General features: G+C 41.4%; 1 protein-coding gene across 1 annotated transcript; it reads left to right on the top strand.

The window, feature by feature from the left end:
• The first annotated feature begins 6639 nt into the window (after positions 1–6639).
• SMIM28 (small integral membrane protein 28) lies at positions 6640–20037 on the top strand. Its single transcript, XM_056344729.1, has 2 exons — positions 6640–7014; positions 13616–20037. Exons 1-2 carry the CDS (start codon positions 6904–6906, stop codon positions 14009–14011), a joined length of 507 nt encoding a protein of 168 aa, XP_056200704.1. The 5' UTR covers positions 6640–6903; the 3' UTR covers positions 14012–20037.
• The last annotated feature ends 1229 nt before the right edge of the window (positions 20038–21266 follow it).

The raw sequence follows: 21266 nt of genomic DNA, 5'->3' as shown, positions 1-21266 counted from the left end.
GCAGATAAATCTTAAAAGTTTACTTTTAAAAGCTCAGCTGAAGGTTAATCAGACATTCACATTTTCTCCTTAAAAGTTTACTTCCATATATTGGCACACATTACTGGAAGAAAACAACAGAAGAAAGAAAACGTGGATAAAGGATTAAAAAAAAATAATAATCTATGTGCCATTCTTTAATGTCAGTGGTAACAGACCCATCTGCTCTACTTCCAGAAGCCTTGTAAAGGAGAGATACAGCCGTTGTTGCAGATGCTACAAATATTACAATTTATAATGGTGCCCACAGTTGGCGGTTAAACACAGGCATATTTTACAGCTGTGTTAGATAATCTATTGAGTAGAGATCTCCCAGACATAGATTTTTATTACTATTATCATTTAAAACAAGAAAGCAATAGCTCAGCCTTATTTTTAATGGCTTAACTTAAATTAGGTTGCATTGCTGGTATTAGAATGGTATAAAGTTTTACTAAAAAAAATGGAAGAGACATTTTACATTGCTACCAAATTAGATTTTTCAACAGGAAACCTCAATGAGAGTTTTTTTCAGGTATATTTAAGGACTGACTATTTTTTACTTAAGGGGACTTCATTTATTTTGATATACTGCACGAAGCAGCTTTTCCACAACATGGAATGAGCTCTCCTCTTTCTAGCAACATCTGCCTCTTCTTGTTCAGTGTCATACACACACAGCTTCCCTTCACAGCTGCCCCCCTCCCCATCTTCAGGCTATCTCCTGCCATGGAGCTTTTGTGTTGGGTATTTATCCCTAGTTAGTGTCTTGCCAGTTCCTTGCTCCCTTTGCCTGAAGCATTTCTAATCCTTTTTTTTTTTTTTTGGAATATTGTCCATATAAAGTAGCAAAACACCTAATCTCTCACTAAGCTTATGGCAACGCTTCTAAAAGCATATGCGGTCAGCTGGGCTTTGCTTTACCCAGCAACGCTTAAATGCCTGTGCAATTCCAGTCTTTAGTAGCATTGGCAGCATTAGATTTACAGTCGGACTTGATCTTAAAGGTCTTTTCCAACCTAAACAAATCTGTGATTCTACGATTATCTCAGAAAAGATGCCTGCAAACTGCTTATAACTGCATTTTGGGAAAAAGGAGGGAGAGAGGGCCACTTACACTCCTATGAAATCCAGGTTAAATTAAATAGCTGCAGAAGCCAAGAACTTACAACTCTGAGAAAGACGAATAGAGGCCATCAACCTTCCCCTGATGTCCAATTAACTTTTGCTTCCTCTTGCTTATTATTGGTACAGGACAACCTGTAGATCATGGCCAGTTTCTAGTTCAAGTTCAGGATTCCCAGGCAGAACAGTGGTAATCCCAATTCATTCAAAAGTCAGTTGAGCTCAGCAATGCATTTGGGGAAGTTATGTTAAAATGGAAGAATTATTACATAAATTGAATGGCTCTTTTCTATTCCTATACTTTGTGCATATATAACTCTTCTTTTAAAATGCTGATAATTTTTTTTTTTTGGCTAGGCGATATGCTACAAATTTCAGTTTTCATTATTGATGAAAATATTGGCCTTGAGTCAGCATAAAGTTACAAAAACAATCTTTTCTGTACCCCGGAAAAGCAGAAGATGCTTATTTGCAGGTGACAGCCCGAAAGGAAGAATCCCTTGCAGAGAAGCAGAATCAGTCAAGAATGTTTTTTCTTCAAGACCAAAGGCCAAGCACCCGATAAGCCATGCCATGGGCTCCAGGCAGGGGCAGGAGGCCACACAGTCACCAGGAGGCCACAGTGCTGGGATGAATCAGCCTGCATAAATGTTCAAGCTACTGCAGTTCAGGTACCAGTGTAACTGAACTGCCACGGCCAGCTTTACAGTATATTCCTTATGCCAGATAAACGCATCTTGAGTTAAGCTTTGCTAAGGCAAAAAAGTTCCCCTGGTTTGATTTCATGACATTGAATAGGCGTAATATAACGCAGTGGGAAACGGGCCCACAGCCCACTTAGCTATGACAGGTAAGACGATACACAGAGCTTAACGTCTGCCCCTTTGCCATGGAGTCAGTGGCAAAATTTTGACTGGCTGTGATAGCAGAGAGTGAGAGCCCAGGATGGCAACACAATTTTCACTGACATTAGTACAAAAAGAGAGGGTCTTACAACGTCAGGAAGACTGAATAAATAAAATGGGCATGTCTTGGCCTGAAAATAGAAAGCACACCCGAACATTTAATTCCTACTTCCCCTATAAAACACAACTCAGCCTTGCTTTTCGCAAAACATGAGCCACCACTCAAATCAATTCCCTAACACTTTTATCGCACACACACACAGACAGAGTTTAGGACAGTAAGGAAAGATGTGTCATGCTTTTCAAGGTTAGCCCCCTTCCCCCTAAAAAAGTTTTGTTTTCCAGCCTTTGCCCTCACTGTGGTTTCCTGGAAATGTTCTTCAGGGCACACTGATGGGGTCACTGTTACACCCAGGCCCAAAGGGACATGGGGGACATCACCTGCCAGGCGCTTCTGGGACGGCCTGTCAGTCCGGCAGCGGCTGCAGGGCAGGCTGGGCTCCCCAACACTGCCAGCACCCAGCTGTGCCAGGGGACGTCACAGTATGGTGTCAGGCACCCCAGCCCGTGTGGCATGGCCTGGGGAAAGCTGCCCATCCCACCGAGCATCTGACACACTCTACCAGGCACTGGCTGCTGCCCAAGTCGAAAGGTAGCAGCTCACTTTTGGACAGGCTCTTACACAGCAGGTTGGTTGGTGTCCCAGCACCCTGAAAGGCTTACAAAATATTGACAGAATGGCTATACGGTTGCACAAGGCAACGTGGGCTGAAGCAAAGTAAGAAAAAACCTAAACCCACCAAAAAACCAGCCACAAAACCCCCCACAAACAAACAAAAAAAAGAATTTCTGTAGTTTGGCTAAATAGGACCAATCCACCATACGGTGCATACTGGCAGACTTAAAAAAAAGAGGAAACACTAATTCAGGGCAAGGATGACCAACCGTAAATGAAGGGGATTAAACCTAGATTGACAGAAATTACAAAAAAATAAATAATAAAGCACCCAAAGCTCTAGACAGTATTGTCAGATGGATGCTGGTCAGTCATCAGCACTCTGCTGTGGCCACAGTGCTTTTCAAGTGTTGTTACACCCAAAAACTTTAAGGGATATTCTGCAGGAGGCAATCCTGGGGTCTGTCCCTGGCACCCTCTCTAAAGGTTTTGCTCTCAGCTACCTGTCTCCAGCACTGGATCAATACCTCAGCGGTACCTGCTGCTGCTCCTATGCCAAGGTATGCAGGCTCAGCCCGCACATGTGCTGGAACCAGGTCTCCCCGTCTCTGTTTCTACAGGCTGTGACCCTGTGCAGCTTGTCCACAAATGCTGCTCTGCAGAATCCTGGTTGTCAGCGGGACCATGCCAACTCGTACCTACCCTTTGAAGTCACAGTGGTTTTAGTTTGATGGGAGGAGGACACTGCTCTTCAGAAGGTGCTTTAGTTTTGAATGTATTGATGTTTAACAAAAAAGCAAATCCAAAATCTCAATATTGTGAAAAATTTACCAAAAAAAAAAAAGAGCAAGTCACTATGATTTGCTTAATTACCCAAGAGAAAGGGAATGGACAGCAGCCAGCACCACTCCTGCCTGAAGGACACAGCAGCATCTACCAGCTGGTTGTAGGCGAAAAGTCAGTGTCTCCCTCCATTTCATCCCATGAATCTCCACCTGACAACACAGTGCTGTTTACAGCGGTAAGACCTCACCCACTACAATTCCAAATTTTGCGTTATTCAGGTCAGCCCTCACATCCCCCCTCACAGCAGCACAGTTGTTGTTCAAGCAGGGATGGTTCACCACCACCTGTGGAAAGTGGCAAAAGAAAGGGGGAAGAAAGTAGCAAGAGATTTGAAAGGCACCGAGGGCACCGTGGATATTCTGTTCCCTACCAGTATTAGTGGCAAAACAGCCTAGGCTTACACTGCTAGTCACAAACATCTCAGCAAATCAGAAAGATGAATTATTTATGACAGCCACTTTCTGCTTCATACTGAGGAGGTGCCTATTTTCTGCAGTGGCTTCCTCAAAGTCTCTCCCTGCTCCCCTGCTAGAGCACTGGAAGCTGTATTAGCAACACTGCCTCAATTACAAACATCACGTTGCCATTATTTGACAAACCTTTACCAAATGTTAATCAATTTAGCGGTAGCATTCCGTGCCAACTATTTTCTCCAGATTATTTGATAGGGCAATTGTTAAATTCGACTATTACAAAGGGAGGTGGGGGTGGGTGGGTGGCGTTTTGTCCATAGCAAGATCTGAAGACCTCCAAAGGTCAACCTCTCATGCACTTCAAAGCAGAAAGCCTGACACCCGGCTGTAGGGCTTGGATTCAAGGATCTTCCTCCTTCCCCCTGCTTTCACACTACAGCATGCCCAAGCTATGGTGGTACTTTTGAACTCTTTGCGAGAAGGAAAAATAAACGTCATGTATGCCCTGCAGGGCTGGTAGAAATCTGCAACAGATTTGCCATCACAAATCCAGTCTCGAGGGGTACTGCTCCAGTTCTGCACAAGAGCAGATCTCTACAAAGGCAGTATATTAAATGGGCGTCTGACCACTGGCAGTAGAAAGACAGTATCCCCATTACTCTCACTAATCTTCCTGCTGGGTCCACTGATTATATAAAAAGCCAGAGAGACAATCATTATTTTATAATCTAATTACCTGCATGGCAAAGGCCACCACATTTCCCCAAATTCCCATTTGGCTTCAGCTCTACAAAATTAAATCATTCTTAAACATTTTCCAGAGGTCCAGAATTCAAAGCAGCACTTCCTAACTCAGGTCAGCAAGTCTTTAAAGTACGCACCTTATTTTTTGGCTAAAAATCACCTAACTAGAACCCAAGTATGCCAAACTGTTTATACTAGAGGTACACACCATTTTTTACTTCTCCTCATTATTCATGATACAGTCCCAAAGCAAATTTACAGCAAGCTTTTAAAAATAGCATTAATCACCTTAGGGGCTGTATTAAGACCCTAATTAAGATAGTATATGAACGTTTCCTGCTTGCACATGAGATGACAGATTTAAGCTACACAGTCACAAGGCTCCTTAAGGAATTTAATTTCTTAACACTAGTTTGGGAAAGATGGTTGTCATTCTTGCTTCCATACAAGGTGTCAAGACATCAAGTCAGAAGTATTTTGCTGCCTTGGTGTGACCTGTTAAGCCACATTTAGGACCTGGTTTCTCAGGGGATGTTGTAATTCACAGCATAACTGCCCTGGACTCTGGTTGCTGCTGCAAACACTCACCAGCCCTGAAAGTGCTTGCCAAAATGACATGCAAGGCACCAAGGAAAGGAGAATCCTTCCCACAAGCAGGCAAAGGCTTTGCTGAGGTGACTGTTCTACCTTCACACAGGACCTCCTCAGCAGATGCAAGAGCAGGGTCTGGTTTCCAATGAACAATGCAGCTGCTTCAGCACCAAGACCAACCCTTCATTTGATATTATTTCTCCCTGTCCACTGCTCACCCGGCAACTTCAGTAACAAAACAGGACGGATTTATCAACCAACCTCCTCTCTTCCCCACAGGCCAGGTTCACCTGCAGGGTAACTCCTCCTGCACGCTGCAGTCACAGGGACCACAGCCAGCCTTGCAACAGGCTCCTCCAGAATTTCATTAGCAGTTGGAAGTGCCAGCACTTGGACGTTTCTGACGGAGCTACAAGAGTTCAGCTTGCTGCCAATTAGGCTTGCAATTCTCTGGGAGCCATAAGTTCAGAAAAGGAGTCGATGAGAGGATGTCCAAGCAAGAAATCAGAGGTTACAATTCTGACCCCAATTTTGCATCATCAGTCCCAAACACAACTTCTGCTTCAACAGGTTAGCCTTGAGAAACCATGCAAAATACACCACAGTTGAACGGGATATTTTCAACAGCCTCTCCCTCTGCTCATAGCGAGGCAGAAAAAGACACCTCCAACTTTTCAGTAAGAGTTAAACCTTGATACAACTTTCAACTTAGATTAAATATTCCTCCCTTCAGAGGTTACCATACATCAGCGAATTATTTTTTTTTCCTGGATAAACAGCACAAAGGCTGGAAACAACTGCCATTTAACAACATATATCCTAGAAAGCTGTAAATGAGTCCTGATTTAACTGCACTGACAACTTGCTATTACTGAAAGCAATCGTATACTCTCAGTGACCAAAGCTTTCCTGGCAGAGTGCTCTCTCTGGATTTATCATTAACATCTACATCCTAACACTGCTAAATAATTCAGCACAGCATTTAGCCTTGTGTCCTTGCCTCTCTACCCAGAAACCACTCTCACTATTTACTGTATGTTCCAGCAACAGGGAGGAAAAACCTGCCTGGATTGTGGTTCCTCCTCGCGCTGTATAACTGAGGGGGAACCTTTGCTCTCAACACAGAGTGGGTTTTCTCTATTTTATTTTGTTGGAAAAGTGTTTATTAGATACCTAAATATAGAGCGTTATTTATCCACACGGAGTCATGACCATGTGGGCTCAGATTCACATGCAAATTCCCCTTTTAATAATCCTAATGCAGGGAGCGCTCCAATCAGAGCGCTATCAGCCCCAGCTCCCAGATACCTGATGCCAGCTTTGCTGGTAATGTAGGCCACCGAAGCAAATCCAGAGAGATTGAGTTGGAAGTGGAGAGAGGCTCTGAGATCTGTTTGCTTGGCTTCCTGACGACGGCAGGGATGTCTAACTTCTTTTTTTCTTTTCCACTATAAACGGGATATCATTTAAGAGGGATCATTAGCTGAGAGCAGCCCAGCTGGGTCAAGGCTGGGAGGCGGGGACGCAGTTGCAAGCAGCGAAGCAAGGTGGAGGCTCGAAGACAGAAGACCAGGTTAATGAAAGCATGAGGTGGCTCTTGGGCAGCAGCTGGAGAAAATTTGGACACGCTGACAGGGGAAACTATGACTGGCTAAACAGCGAACCAGGTGGGCCGCTTCTGGAAACAGAGCTTCAGGTCTGTACCCCCTCCTGCTCATCTCTGTGGCATGTCCTTTGACTTTGCATGTGTGTGTACGTCTGTTTAATGCCTCGGTGTATAGCACAGAGTAGATACCTGGGTATTGAGACGTATCGAAGCAGTACTACTCAGTCACATAGTGTCAGAGCATTTATTGCTGTGAAGTAGTTTGAAACATATTAGTGGGGAGAGAAAAACATCAGATGGAAAAATGTTACTGGGGTGGCAGGTAAAGAAGTTTTAATTATTTCTTTTAAGCATAATGCATTCTGCTATTCCTCGATTTCCTGTCTTTTAAATGCATGTTTACACTTTGGATCTGGTCCCATGAAGCCTTGCTGCAGATGTTACAAGTCAGTAGCAGTCAGCAATGAACTCTTGTTCCCTAAGCTGTGCGCTGATTACTTCTGTGAGAGAGGATCACATGCAGGCAAGTGGGGGGAAGGGAAGTAGCCCTGAGACGAAAGCACACCCTGCCTTTCTGGCTTTGTCTAGGATACAGCGGAAGGGTTTCTCTGATCAGAAATAATAATTTAAGGTGCACATATATCCCCAGTAAATGTCTGAGTCAAGTAGCATTAGCAAATGAACTAACTGGCCATGCTACTTAGCCGAGATATCAAATGTACTGTTGTAAAATAAAAGGGGGTAGGAGTTGGGGGGGTCAAAACATGAGAAGTAATTTTTAAATGCCTCTACAATTTTAACAAATTCTACCTCATCAGTAACATTGCCAGAGTTAGAATGTCAATGTCTTCAGACTCTGTCTGACAGTTTTGTCTGACAGTAGGACACAAACAGCATCGCCAGAGTCACATTCTAACAAGTATTTAAAAACCCAGCGTAAATCTAGGCTTACTTTAAAATTATGTGTCATTATTAATGTATAAAAGGCACATAAAAATGTTTTTCTGTTTGCCAGTTAAATGATTTTGCCTTTTACAAGCAATAATTAATCAGCTTTAAGCAGCAGGACGGAGCTTGGAAAAGCACCTATGTGTGGACCACAGCCCAATGGCTTCAAAACAGACTTTGTTCCAAATCCACTTAAAACATCTCAGAGGTATCGATTTCCCGATTCAGCTTCAGAAGATACCAGTATAAATATGAGCTATATTAATAAAAGTAAGTTTAATAAAGTTCTAAGTACCCTAGCAAATCATTAACAATGTAATAAATCCTAGCACCAATCAAACAGCCACTTCAATGGGAATTTCAGTAAGCAAAACAAACTTTTGTTTTTCTGTCCTTACACAGAAGCTTTCTTTAAACTCACATTTGGCCTTACTAGGTCATTCTCTTCCAAGCCAGGTGGTAGGCTTCTTTTGTGTAGACAAAGAGTTCGATTCTAAATCAATACTCATCATGGAAATGCCACATAGCTCAGCTGCACTCTGTGTTTCATTCCTTTACCAACAGGCACGAGTAAAAGCTCATCTAAACTGATATGGGTCATGTAATCTGTAAACTGACAACTGTACATGCTCAGCATGTTAAAAAAAATGCAGGCAGATAGATTAGTAATGAAAGGCTTTACTACTTCTAGCGTGTGCTCTGTGCTTGGGAAAACTGACCCTCTGCCTCGGTCCCTACAAAGGTATAAATGAAAGGAAGAGAGTAAACACGAGCCTACATGACCAAACCATCCTACTGAAAATCAGTTCTGGGAAAACAGGGGGCTTTTTAGAAACATAATCCCTTTTGCCCCCATGCCTTTTTCTGCCTTTCTATTTATAAAGGGTATTTTCCCTGTATTTACGTGTCTGTAACTTCCTTCGTGCTGGAGGTCAGAGCCTTATTTTTGTCAATTACAAAGCCAACAATAGCTGCTTGTGATGACACAGGCTGAGCACACTGACCTCCAGGGAAGCAGCAGCATCAAAACCAAACCAGTCAAGGAAACACTACCAAGTAATTCCCTCAGTCACTTCATATGCTTGGTTTGGAAACTTCCCTCAGTCGCTTCATATGCTTGGTTTGGAAACTTCCAGATGTCAAACAGTAGAGAATTTTACTTTATATATGTTCTGCAGTTGGGTTATTTACTTTTACAAAGCAAATTTTTTACACTTTCAATTACTGAAGATTCAGTTTCATTTCTAGATCATTTCACTTTCCAGTTCTGGCAGCTATTTCTGATACCAATACATACCGGTTCCATTTCTAGTTTTAGAGCTTCAGTTTTAGAAGTTAGTTTTAGTTCAGTTTAGAACTTAAGTTTTAGTTTAGAACTTCACAGCAAATATTAATGTTCTCTAAGTGACCTTTGTTTCATTTCATTAAAATTATTTCTATTGTTAGTATAATCTTCTTTTAATGGCTATGAGATTTTCCAAGTCTTTATGTCAAGATCATTGTAGTATTCTTCAGTAACCCCTTACCTATTTATGCCAGAAATGGGCACAAAACCACAACAGAAAAACAGAGACTAATACTGCTCAATTGTCTCCCAATAAATTTGATATATATCTGGACATACCTACACAAAGTTAATCAGCTTTTTGAACTACAACTCAATGTAAAATCAGTCCATGTAAAATGCTTGACAGGAGGCAGTATCAAAATGGACACGTAACTCCTTGTTCAGGTTCTGGGCACCTGTGGGGCAGCATTAACTTACTAAAAACAATTTCAACTCAAATAATGCACTAAGTAGCCTACGGATTGTTTCACCCAAACAGGAAAGCTACACAGACTGAGGAAAACTGGACTTTACTGTCACTTGCATACAGAAAATCATATTCCCTGATCCTTAATCCTACCTGCCTCACATGCCGCTATTTTGTAGATCATAGTAAGGCAGACTGTTCTTTTACATCTACACAGGACACGGTACTCACTTCATTACTAGCCATTCAATGTGCTGCTACTCTCCCCACCTTTCTCAGCATACAGCCCGGGGTCTTATTTACTGCATCTTCTTCAAATAACAAATCTCTTATGCCCTGTTTTGTATACCTTACTGAACAGATAGTCACTAAGGCACTTGTTTAGTTATTTTCAACAGAGCAGGACAGAATAGGTGTAGTTCCGTTGGAAGGGGCCTACAACAACCATCTAGTCCAACTGCCTGACCACTCTGGGGAGTACAAGAGGATATGAACTGGTTCATGACTACCTACGTCATTTTTGCCCAGATCCCTTAGTGTAATAAAGTACTCACAGGCTCAGGGCACTGCTTTTCTGCCTTCAGAGACAGCAACACAGATGTAGAATTTCTGCAGACCAGACCCAGGGATCTCAACCCAGGCGCTCAAAGTGAGGTGTAACTAATGAATAACCCACAGCAACCACCTCAGCTGAACTGTCTTGCCCGCTCTAGAACATTCAGTAACAGAGACAGGAATACAGCTCCCCAGGAGAACACTCACGACTCCAAACCAGCAGGCAGTCCTCTCTCTTCCCCTGCCTCCTGACTCAGTCCCTACATACTCTACATAGCCAGCAACTCATTTCTTTGAGGTGCTGCGGTCTTCTTCCCTAGGCAATCTACCACAACCCTAGAGTGAGCACTTTGTACACAATAACTTAATTATAAGTAATGTGTGTTGTGAATCAAATTAAGGATTCACAGATTTCTAAAATGCTGGCATTTATTCAGCCTTGAGGGCTTGAATTTGCAGCTTTATATTCAATGGTATGGGTTACTCTTGGAGGGCTTTTAAACAAAAGGTTTCAGCCCAGTAGCCACCCTGACACCCAAATGAATCTAGGTTGTCCTTTTATACCTACTTCACAGACTGGCCATCTGAGCTAGCTCATAGCACAAATAGTTTCTCTTTCCCCATTTTCTTACCATTAGATGCAAACTGGCCCCTCCAACAACAATAAATTTTACATATTTCTGTTGATGCATGTTTCTTTGCAAGGTCCAAGACTGCTGGGTTGCAGTTAAGAATTTGGAGCAAAGTATTCCCCTGAGACCCAAGACCATTAGTTAATTCTTTCCATCAAGCTTAATCTTTCCTTCTCCTGCCTCCCAGTTCTTCACTAGCCCCTTTTCTTCTTCCGCAAAGACAAAGGGACTGGTGCAGTAAGAAAGGAGCCCCACCATTTGTTCCTCAGACTTCTCAGTCGTATCCAATACTATCCAAGTTTTCATTCTCTGTTCCCTTATAGCTTTCCTCCCCACAGCTTTGCATCCTCGTCACAAGCCAAGGCTCTCCATCCACACTGCTGCATAATTCTCATTCACACCCGTCTCCACTCTGCCCTCCCCCGTTGAGCCCACAGCTCCTCACTTCAGGAACACCAGTTCTCATCCTGCACTTCAAATCCACATCCAGCCCACCAGTTCCTCCTCTGCCTCCTCACCATCCTGTGGGCTCTCTGGAATCCAGTCTTTGTATGAGGCCGTGTCTTATAACAGGATGTGTCAGGCAACCATAACATCAGCCTGGGCTTCTACCAGCACACGAAGGATATGCCATCCTTGGCCATTATTTAAAACAGCAATATCCTTCCAGTGAATTTTTTAGGGAAGTTGCACTGAGTGTAAAAGTAAGAGAATCAGGGCTAGTCTCATGTATGAAATGCTGGCAATCTCACCCTCTATCCTCACCACCAGTCACAGATCCTAAGAACAACTCTTAACCTGACTGAAAGCCCACTCCCTACAAGTTAAAACCCAAAATTTACATTAGATCTCAAAAACGTGCTCTTCACTGATCATGAATAATGCTGTCCAGTATAAGCTCAGCTATTAAGGAGTATCGGTAACGTAACAGTATCAGTGAGTTTCAATATACGTAATGCACAAACACTGAATGCTTTTTCTCATTTTCCTGTGAAGTTTTATGCACCTCGTAAGACACACTAATAAAGTGTTAAAAAACTTTTTTTAAAAATCCCCTCATTTTTTTAGAAAGTATTTAACACCTGCATTAGAATAACAGCTGAACAATTTCTTCCAACTCTGCTGTTTCCTGCAGCTTATTTAATGGTCAGGTAAGACAACAGCTTGTACTGCCAGAAAGTCTTTAATAAGAAATGATCAGTAAATATGAAATAGTTCTTTAGTATGCATTTCTGTGGTAAAAGACTGGGGGGGGGGGGGGGGGGGGGGGGGGGGGCGGGGAGCAGCTTAATACCTAAACCACAGAAGTTTCAATGTATTTTACAATTACTTTAATGGGTTTGGATTCAGACCCACATTACCTCAGAAAAAAAAGCAGAAATCTCCTCCACACTATTTGTTAGAAGTCAAACCCTATTTACTTTCTTTTTCTTAGGCATGACCACATACTAAGAATTTCATAATATGACAACAAAGCAGAGAGGTAAAAAATACCTGGTAGATAATCAGTTGTAACGCAGGTTACAATCTGATTTTGTAGCTAAAAAATGACTATGATTCTTGGAAGAATAAGCAGAGAAGGTTTTCATAGACTAAGACAGGGCACTGGAGTTATAGGCCCTTTTTCACAAAACAATTACTGCAAACAGCCCGTTTGCAACCCTGCTTCCAAATGCTTTGAGGAAAGAACCACTCAATTTCTCCTAGCTTGAAAAGCTGCCTTCATTCAAAACAAAGGAAATCTGATCCATTGACCTGTTTAGTCTCACCATTAAAACATGAAAAAGCCATTTGATTACAGTCTTCAAATACTTACAAAGGGAATGAGTTGATAATCAACAGCATTTTAGGGTTTGGGTTTTCCACCCATTGTAGACTAGACTCTGAATGAGATCCAGTTATTAGAAGCCAGAGCTAGATAGAGTCAGACTGGAAATAAGATACATTAAATTTTAAAAGTGAAACTAATACACCTGAAGAGCACAAAAGGTGGTTTTTTTTAAATAGCTTATAACTCCTGTTAACGGTACAGCACAATTCAAAAGCTGTGGGATAGAGGTCTTTTGTGCTACATTTTGCAGGAGATAAAGCTGACACAGCAGTCACAGCTGCTATTACTCTTATACCAGAGGCTCTTTTCCCCCAGTTTTAAACAGTGAAAATGATTTTTGGATAGTCGGCAGGACAAGCTCAAGAAAGAGCACCGGTCCATGCTGTTCTGACACACAGGGTTTTATTTGGGGCTGGCCAGTAAGGTTGGAACAGCCCAAAGAACAGGTATTGTAGGCAATGTGTCCTGGTGAAAGGGATAGTTGTCATTCTATTTGTTCTTAGAAGTAAACAGCAGAGTTTTCCAAACAGAAAGAAACAACACTGGATGGTGGATCACCAGCCCTATTCATCTGCAATTCGGTGTTCTCCCAGGTTTCAAAAGTTTGGCCAGTCTCCCACAAAGAGGACTGGTTCTAGTATAATCCAAGAGTAATAAAATCTCATACCAAAATACATACAGTTCCAGGTTGTTGGGGGGTTTCCCCATTGGAGACAGGGTTTCCACCCCTCTTTGCAACTTCTCCATCTCTTTTGTATCTACTTGTCATTTGTTTTAATGGACCAGCAAACACAATTTGGCTATTCATGAGCCTACAAAACATATTGCTTGAATGTCACTAATACAGGCAGAAAGTAACTTGGAAAAACAAATGCTATGTTGGGAGTGAGGGGATGTGGGGGGGTGGAGAATGTATTTATTCTCTCCAATTAAGAGAAATCCAACACACTACCTATTTGTTTTGATTGCAGAGCAAACAGACAAGTTCAACCAAAGACGACATAGAACCATTTCTGTGCATCATATTGCCTGCCACCATGATGCTCTTCCTGGCATTCTTGCTGCTCTTCCTGTACCGCCGTTGCCAGCGCCCCACTCCGCAGGGGCAGATCTTCAGCATCGACCTCCCCGAGGCCCTGCCCGAGCACGATGTGTCCAATTTCCTTTCTGTGCTGCCCTGGAACAGCGAACAGAGTTTCCACTACTCCACTCTGCTTCCTGATGCCACATTACTCACTGTGTGTTTGCCTCCATCCTACGAGGAGGCCACCATGAAGACTCCCACAGATGAGGCTCACATTGAGCTCTCTCCAGATCCAGTGCCTCCTTATGAAGAGAGCTCACTGCAGTCCAGCAGTGCCAAATAAAACTTCCTAGGGAAGCACCTTAGCTGAAGCATGCAGCCCCTCAAGGCACAAACGCGGAACTGCTACGGCCTTTAAAATTAGCAAAAAGATTCCAAGTGAGGCACCAAACCAATGAATTAATGAAAGAAGAGCCTTGGAGTAACAGGGAATGAGTCCCTTCACCTCATCCTAGGGTTGTCTATCTTTCAATTTTTGGCAAGCGTACATACACAGCATAGCACCAAATTGGTCCCAAACTGGTAACACGGGTATTCCAGTTAACAAAGCATGTCATGCAAAGATTAAACTTAAGGACAGGTGGGAATCCATCCCTCTACAATCCCTGAGCTGCAAGGAAATATGAATTATGCTTTAGATTCACCACACAAAAAGGGCTTTTAGGCAAATACCTATTCCGGTTTGGCTTTTTCTTTTTTACATGTTTATTTTTAATTCCGTTTCTGACAAGATGATTCACTCCATCTGTGTGTTTTAACATCACATCATTCTGCAGTGCTCCTGAATGATTGCAACAGCTGTCAGGAAAGCAAATAGACATATAACCTCTACAAAATTTCCAGCAACTGTCCCCAAAGGTTCAAATGTGCACTGTGGATAAAGGCTCTCTTATTACAGTTGAATAATGAGGACAACCAAAGAAGATGTGATCATTCTAGGTGAGGAAGACTCCAGCAGCACCACATAAGAGCACACTCACATTGTTGCTGCAAGCTACTTGCGAAGGTCTGCAACATCCCAATGTTCCAGGTTACTGGCTTGACTTATTTTCCAATTTACAAGTCTACAACAATAAACCCTGTGACCTATTTGGTGCAGTGTGGAAAGGAGTTAGGGGAAAATTAATAAAATAAAATGCACACAAACAGACACCCCAGGTCTGTATTTCAAAACAGCCTTATAGTCCCTTCCCCTTCATCACTAGGGCAAAGTAAATCTCAATGAAGTGCATTGGTGGCTGCGGTTCAGTTTCAGGAGGGCTTGCACATGCATACTTTTAGACAGTGATGTATGTTATCTTTAATTGTTTCATACAGGATAGCATTTTCACTATGTCCACAGATGCTCTTGCTATAGATTGTGGCTACTACCAATCCTAACAGCCTCAAAAGTTATGACAGCTTCTTCTTTGTAGGTGTCAGCTATTCCATGACATTACATTTGTCTGTGGCCTGCCAACATAACAACTACTACATATTATTGTGCGCAGCTTTAGTGTAACTCCTAAACCCTAAGGCTGTCCTGACTTGCACATTGTGATTCCAGCAAATGTCATGAGGTGCCAGTATCAGCCAGTCCTATTTTGTGAACATACCACATTCCCTTAAAAAAAAAAACAAACCACAAACCAACCAGAAACAAACAAAAAAACCCACCCAAAAAAACAAAACCAGAAAACAACAATGGAAGAAGAAACCATCACTGTACAGCAGAAGAAAGACAGGCTACTTTTCAGCTGCAGGTAGTTAAATTTCACATTACGCCAACAGTGGCACAAATCATATCACCACAGTAACCAAGCAGTCCTGGTCAAAACTGATGATCCCACTCATACAGTTCCCTTAAAAAAAACAAAAAAATAATAATCTGGCTTTTGTAATTCAGAAATAAGATTATTTCCTTGAACTACACTTTTGAGATTGTTACCTTTCCTAATGTTCCCTTTTGGTCACCAAACTGTAAGAAAACAACAGCTGATGTTTTGGAAAAATCCAAGTTGAATCAACCATTTATCTTTTCAGACCATGTCTGGGACGAGTTCCTGGTATGTGCTGATGCATTTGAAAGTACTGTATTTTACTGCCTCCTTGCATTTTGTTCAACTCCTTAATATTTGGTACGTGCAGTTGTTGCCAGCTACAAGGAAAGCTGGAGAAATACAAGAGCCCCAAACAACACGTGCTACCTAATCAGCAAGGTACAAAGGTTTGAGGTTCAAAAAGAAATCACTTCTGCCTCTGATGTCTGCATATTCCACTAATTTCAGCAGAATTGTACAGGTATGCTTGAAAATTCAGCCATTGTTGTATGGAATTGAGTATATTTTGCCTTAAAAGATCTGCTGTGTTTTGAAAAGAGGTGCAATGTTCTTCAACACAATTTCCTGTTTACCAGTAACCAGGGTAGTGTCTGAAACCCAAGCCGCAGGCTGATCATTCTAAACTGCTCTCTTACCTGAGTTACAATTAAGATAACTTCTTGACTGCTATTTCTTATGACCAAGACTGATACACTTCTACATCCAGTCAAGAATTGCTATTCTCTCCAAGTATATAGACAGTGATTGTCTCTCACACAGTATTTATCCAATAACTCTCAAATCCTGCCTTGGACAAGTAGTTTCTGTTCATTTGCATTACTAGAGACAATTAAAAGCAGATACTTGCTAAAATCCAAAGGAACAGAAACATCCCCATAACTTAAATTCTTCTTTCTAACAGACTGCTTTTTATTCCATTGGGAATTGGTATCCCTTACCTCATTCCAACATAGATTTGTCTAGTCTTGCATGTTAATTGTCCCGAGTGGCTTTCAACCTAACCAGCATTTCACTTCCCACTCCCAGGTCTCCACCCCAAAGAGAAGGTCCAGCAGAACAAAAAAGATAATGTTTCTCATGCAAACATACAGAAATTAATCTCCACTGCCTAGAAGCTACCTCTGACTGTATCAGCCTGTGGTGGCACACATCAGTAACCACAGTGTTACTGGTATTAGTGCTTCTGGCTGTGGAGCAGCTATCGGGTCCCTGGGGTAAACACGTTCTGCATTCAAGCGGAGAGCTCATGATCTGAAAGGAACCTGTGTCTGGCAATACAGCAACCATAACTGTAAGATAAAAATCTTTAGTTTTCTCAGCTCCACTAATCTGAAAGATGAAGGTTTAGGGCACACAACCTGAAAGAAAGATATTGGAGTCGAGGCTGTAGACAAGAAGACTGAGGAGAGACATTAAGTTTTCAAATACATAAAAGGTAACTGCAAACAAAGTAAAATAAACACCCTTCATGCCTGCAGCAATCTGAACTGGTACTAGTGAGCTTGAAGTGCAGCAAGATAAAGTCAGAAAAGAAATTTCTGAAAGTGAAGTTCAGTCTGAAAGTACAGTGAAGTACTGGCAGCACCATGTCTAGACACAGAGAAGTTAAACATCTGTCAGGAGTGATGAAGGATCCTAGCTAGAGCAAGGAACCGATTAGATGTCTTCTCTGGGTCCTTTCCTGTTCCTATGCCCTAAAGCTGTATCAAAGCAGATTCTGTTCATCATTTCCAAGTTTTGTATGAAATCAGATGTCTGTTTCTTTGAAAATCTGATACTATGAAGTTTCCTGTGCATCCAGAGATCACTGTAACCCTGTCATTGTACGTTATAACCACAAGGTCCTTATACACATTTTTCTTTTTGTTTAAATCCAATTAAGATTAGGACTTATTAAACATGTGTATTAGCAGACATTAATATTAAGTCTTACAAATTGTGGCCTCACCATGACATGAAGGGTAATTCTATTTCAGTTTTCCATTAAGAAAATACTAACAACCATGATGAGATTGATTATGTATATACAACCCCTTGTTTATACTTATTAAGAAACTATGGAACAATACAGGCCTCCTGTTATTCAAGAGGCTTTTGAAAGTTTAGAGGGTAGTATCTGTGCTCATCCTCTCTGCAAGAGGTGCCAGAGTCCCTTACTGACACGGGTCCATTATCTGTAGTTTACGATGCATACACATCTCACATATGTGCAAGTTTCTTGCTCAAAATACATTTAAAGGAAAACAACACAGGTAGTTTATACAAAATTTCTAAACTAAATATTCACTGAAAGTATGCAATAATAATATAGTGGTTCAGTATCAATAGAATATCCTGTCTCTCTTATTTTACCTGCAGGAAGAAAAGATGACATAGCTCTTTGCAACCACAGAAGGAGCTGAGAAATTAACATATTAACATCTTGGATAAAACTGATACATGCTTGTACTCATATTGAGCATCTGGCAGCTAACCTTTGCTGAGCTGAAAACTAACTCATGACACTCACTGGTTTGTACTTGCCAATGAGAAAATGTTGGGTTTTTTTTCAAAACAGGACAGTAGCTGCTTGGTCTTATAAAGTAACCAGGTTCCACCCTTGGTCTAGGAAAGGAAGAACAAGCATTTCAGTGTACACATGTCACTGAGGAGACGCTCATCTGTAACAAATATCTTGACTAGAAATTTAGATCCTGGCTTCACTGAAGTGGAATAACTTTTTAAAAAAGAAACAAACCTTGACATCAAGTCAGAACATCCTTATGATGGTTCAATAATACCACAGCGGCCAAGAAAATACTGCCCCAAAATAAAACATTTGGTTTAATCTACGTCGACAAGGATTTTACTTGGCTCTCTGTGCCAGCAAAGCCTCCAAATACAGACGCACAACTACTTTTGCCAGTACAAACTCCATTAGCATCAACTATATATGCTTTAGTAGTAAAAAAACTCTTCCAAATGTAAATTTTACCTGTATGGGAAGTTGAGTCAGCATTCATATTCTGGGTAGGAGTGGGTTTGTTTTTGGGGTTTTTTTTCAAGAGGAAAATTGCATAAAAACATCAAACAAGAATGAGCTGAATGCTTACAGCAAATAAATTATTCAAAGACTCCTCTCTCAAAAAACATCCTTAAGTGAAACATTTAGAAAATTCTAATCATGGAATTTATTACTTGCAGTCTAATTGTTAGTAAATAATCATGTTATGTTATTACTTTTGTTACACAGTAGTTCATCATTGGCATAACCAGGTCTTCTGAAGAAGCATGAAGAACAGCATAACATTCTCAATGGTATAGGTAGCAAGGCTGGATACAGCTAATAAATCAATGCTGTAGAAGCATCGACATCAATGAAGATGGCAAAACCTCATTGAAAACTCTTGTTAAAAACTCTTGGATACTTGACTAGGCTGACAGCAGTGTAAATGTACATTTGCACTTTCACAAACTTTCTTTTAGAAAGTTAAGTAAAAAAATCCCAATGTCTTTCACGTTTGTTGAGGGTGTGAGAGAATCAAACTTGTCTATGACTGGCTCCATCAGTAGTTTTACTTCTCACTATTCACAAAACTGTAAAGTTTAGGAGACTTTAGTGTTAGAACATAAGCATAGGGAAGAAGCAGCAATCAAGTACTTAGAATTTCAAACTAGCCATGCCATTAACCTCATGTTGTCTTCTCCAGCCCCTGCTATATTCATTTGTTCCTACAAAGTCAGGATGCGATTTTTTTCCTGAATGCTTATCTTACAACTTTTCAGTCATTTCCATCTGTCACAAAACAAATACTTTGAAGCAGTAGAACATGTATGCAATCCTTTCCAGTCATGTCAAGGCCATTCATAGGATTCAAAGCCTATACTTTTATTTTGCAGGGTGTTTTGGTTTGTTGGGTGTGGTTTTTTCCAGGTTCAAACTAAGAGAACTGAATGTGTGTTTTTGAGTTCTTGGAGTGCAAATGAACTTAATTCCTTTAGTGGACTTCCATACACAGAGCTCAGGAAGCAGAGCCATGCTCTTCCTGCCCTACGCCATAAAGCACCCTAAAGGGAAAGGAATACGCAAAAGAATGCAAATCACTGTGAAAAAATAATAAGAGGATGTGTCCATCCAGAAATAACCTCTTACAAACTTGCTTTGCCTTCCCTTACTTCCCATTCTTCACTCCTCTCTGCTTTAGTTTATTTCTACTTTTATGCCAGCTATATAAAAGGTAACACAGTAAGGGAAAACAAACTCTGCAGACTGACCCACAGCTGTAAAGAGCACAACTAAGCATCACATGTTATGTTCTACTCATAATCTGGAATATCTGTTTTTCATTATGAAGTGCTTTGCATGAAAACAGTTTCCACTACAGGTTAAACAGACAAATTTAAGCATATTTCTACGAACGTGTTTCACTGCCTGTATAGCCAACAACATGTGAAATTACTTAAGCAGAGCCATTAAAAACCCAGTATGCATTTCAGTTCTGTGGGCATTTGTCTTTTCTCTTTTTCATCCAGTTTGGAAAACATGCAGTTGAGACCACTCTCAGATATTGGTATGGCCTCAAGTTTCTTCAGAAAGACTGTACCTCCATGTTTTAGACACAAAAATCAGGCTGAAGGAAATTAGCTTGTATCTAAACCCAACCTTCAATAAATACTCACGCCCTTTACTGGCAAGTAGGGTTTTTCTATAAATGACTAGTTTCTAGTGTAATCCAAATAGCATTCCCATTCATGTGTAATCCACATATCCACAGGAAAAAAAATACGCTGCTGTTGTACGCAATGGAAAGAAAAAGAAAAAGAATGCAGATCCATTACCACAACCCTTACAGTGTTTGGCTCCAGCAGAAAGATCAGTGCAGAGGACAGTAGTATGGAGACCAATGAAGCAAAGCAAGTACACTCCTGACTAGCACAATTCTGAGACCTTTACAGCAGCCCTCTTCCAAACCATTACCAGGAACTGGGGAAGGAGTGCACCACTACATAAGCAAACATCATGGTGTCCCTGTCCTTAGGCACTGACATCAGCAGGCCTGAGCGGTGCCACACTCCACCAGTCTGGCACATCTCCCACGCTTTTGTGCTCCCCTCCCGCAGCCCCAGCCCTGCCACTCACACCCCTAAGAAGGACAGGCCAAGTGGTTTCAGCCTGTCGTATTGTAAGATCTCTACTGGAAACAAAATTAAAATCAAGTTCTGGACTCAGAGCGTATTTTTATTACAAAACTAGCAAGTTAACACACTGGTGCTGTGTGTCACTGGTTAAGTAGACACTCCCTGTAAACCAGGCATTGAGTAAATTCTACTTTCTTCTCCCACAAACGTGACATGATAAAAACTAGAGCAGAAAGAAAGAATGCTGTTTGATACTGCATTTTATGCTTTGTAGGGCATCCTGTAAGTCAGAAGGCTTATTTTCTAATCTATTATTCTTTATCTAGATTATGCATACCTTAAATATAACATCTAACAGAGATTTTGGAGATAACAGGTCAAGGTACACTCTAAGCATGAAGTATGCCTGGATACCACATCCCAGAGCTCCACATGAACACCTCGCTCTCTTTAGCTAACATCACCTCAAAAAATTATTACCTCCTTTAAGGCCTATGAAGCCATACAAGTATTTTGGCAGCTGTCTGACCCATTCCATGTGCCACCTCCAGCCCTCCCGCCAGCTAACCGCACAGCTGTCAGAGACACTGAAGATTTTGG

Source organism: Falco biarmicus, chromosome 6, assembly GCF_023638135.1.
Source record: "Falco biarmicus isolate bFalBia1 chromosome 6, bFalBia1.pri, whole genome shotgun sequence".
NCBI classification, from domain to species: Eukaryota; Metazoa; Chordata; class Aves; order Falconiformes; family Falconidae; genus Falco; species Falco biarmicus.
This window is presented reverse-complemented; position numbering and strand designations above follow the sequence as displayed.

Coding starts and splice junctions, on each gene's coding strand:
- SMIM28 (XM_056344729.1), top strand. CDS start 6,904: ATGAGGTGGCTCTTGGGCAGCAGCTGGAGAAAATTTGGACACGCTGAC. Junction 7,015..13,615: donor TTCTGGAAACAGAGCTTCAG/GTCTGTACCCCC, acceptor TTTTGATTGCAG/AGCAAACAGACAAGTTCAAC.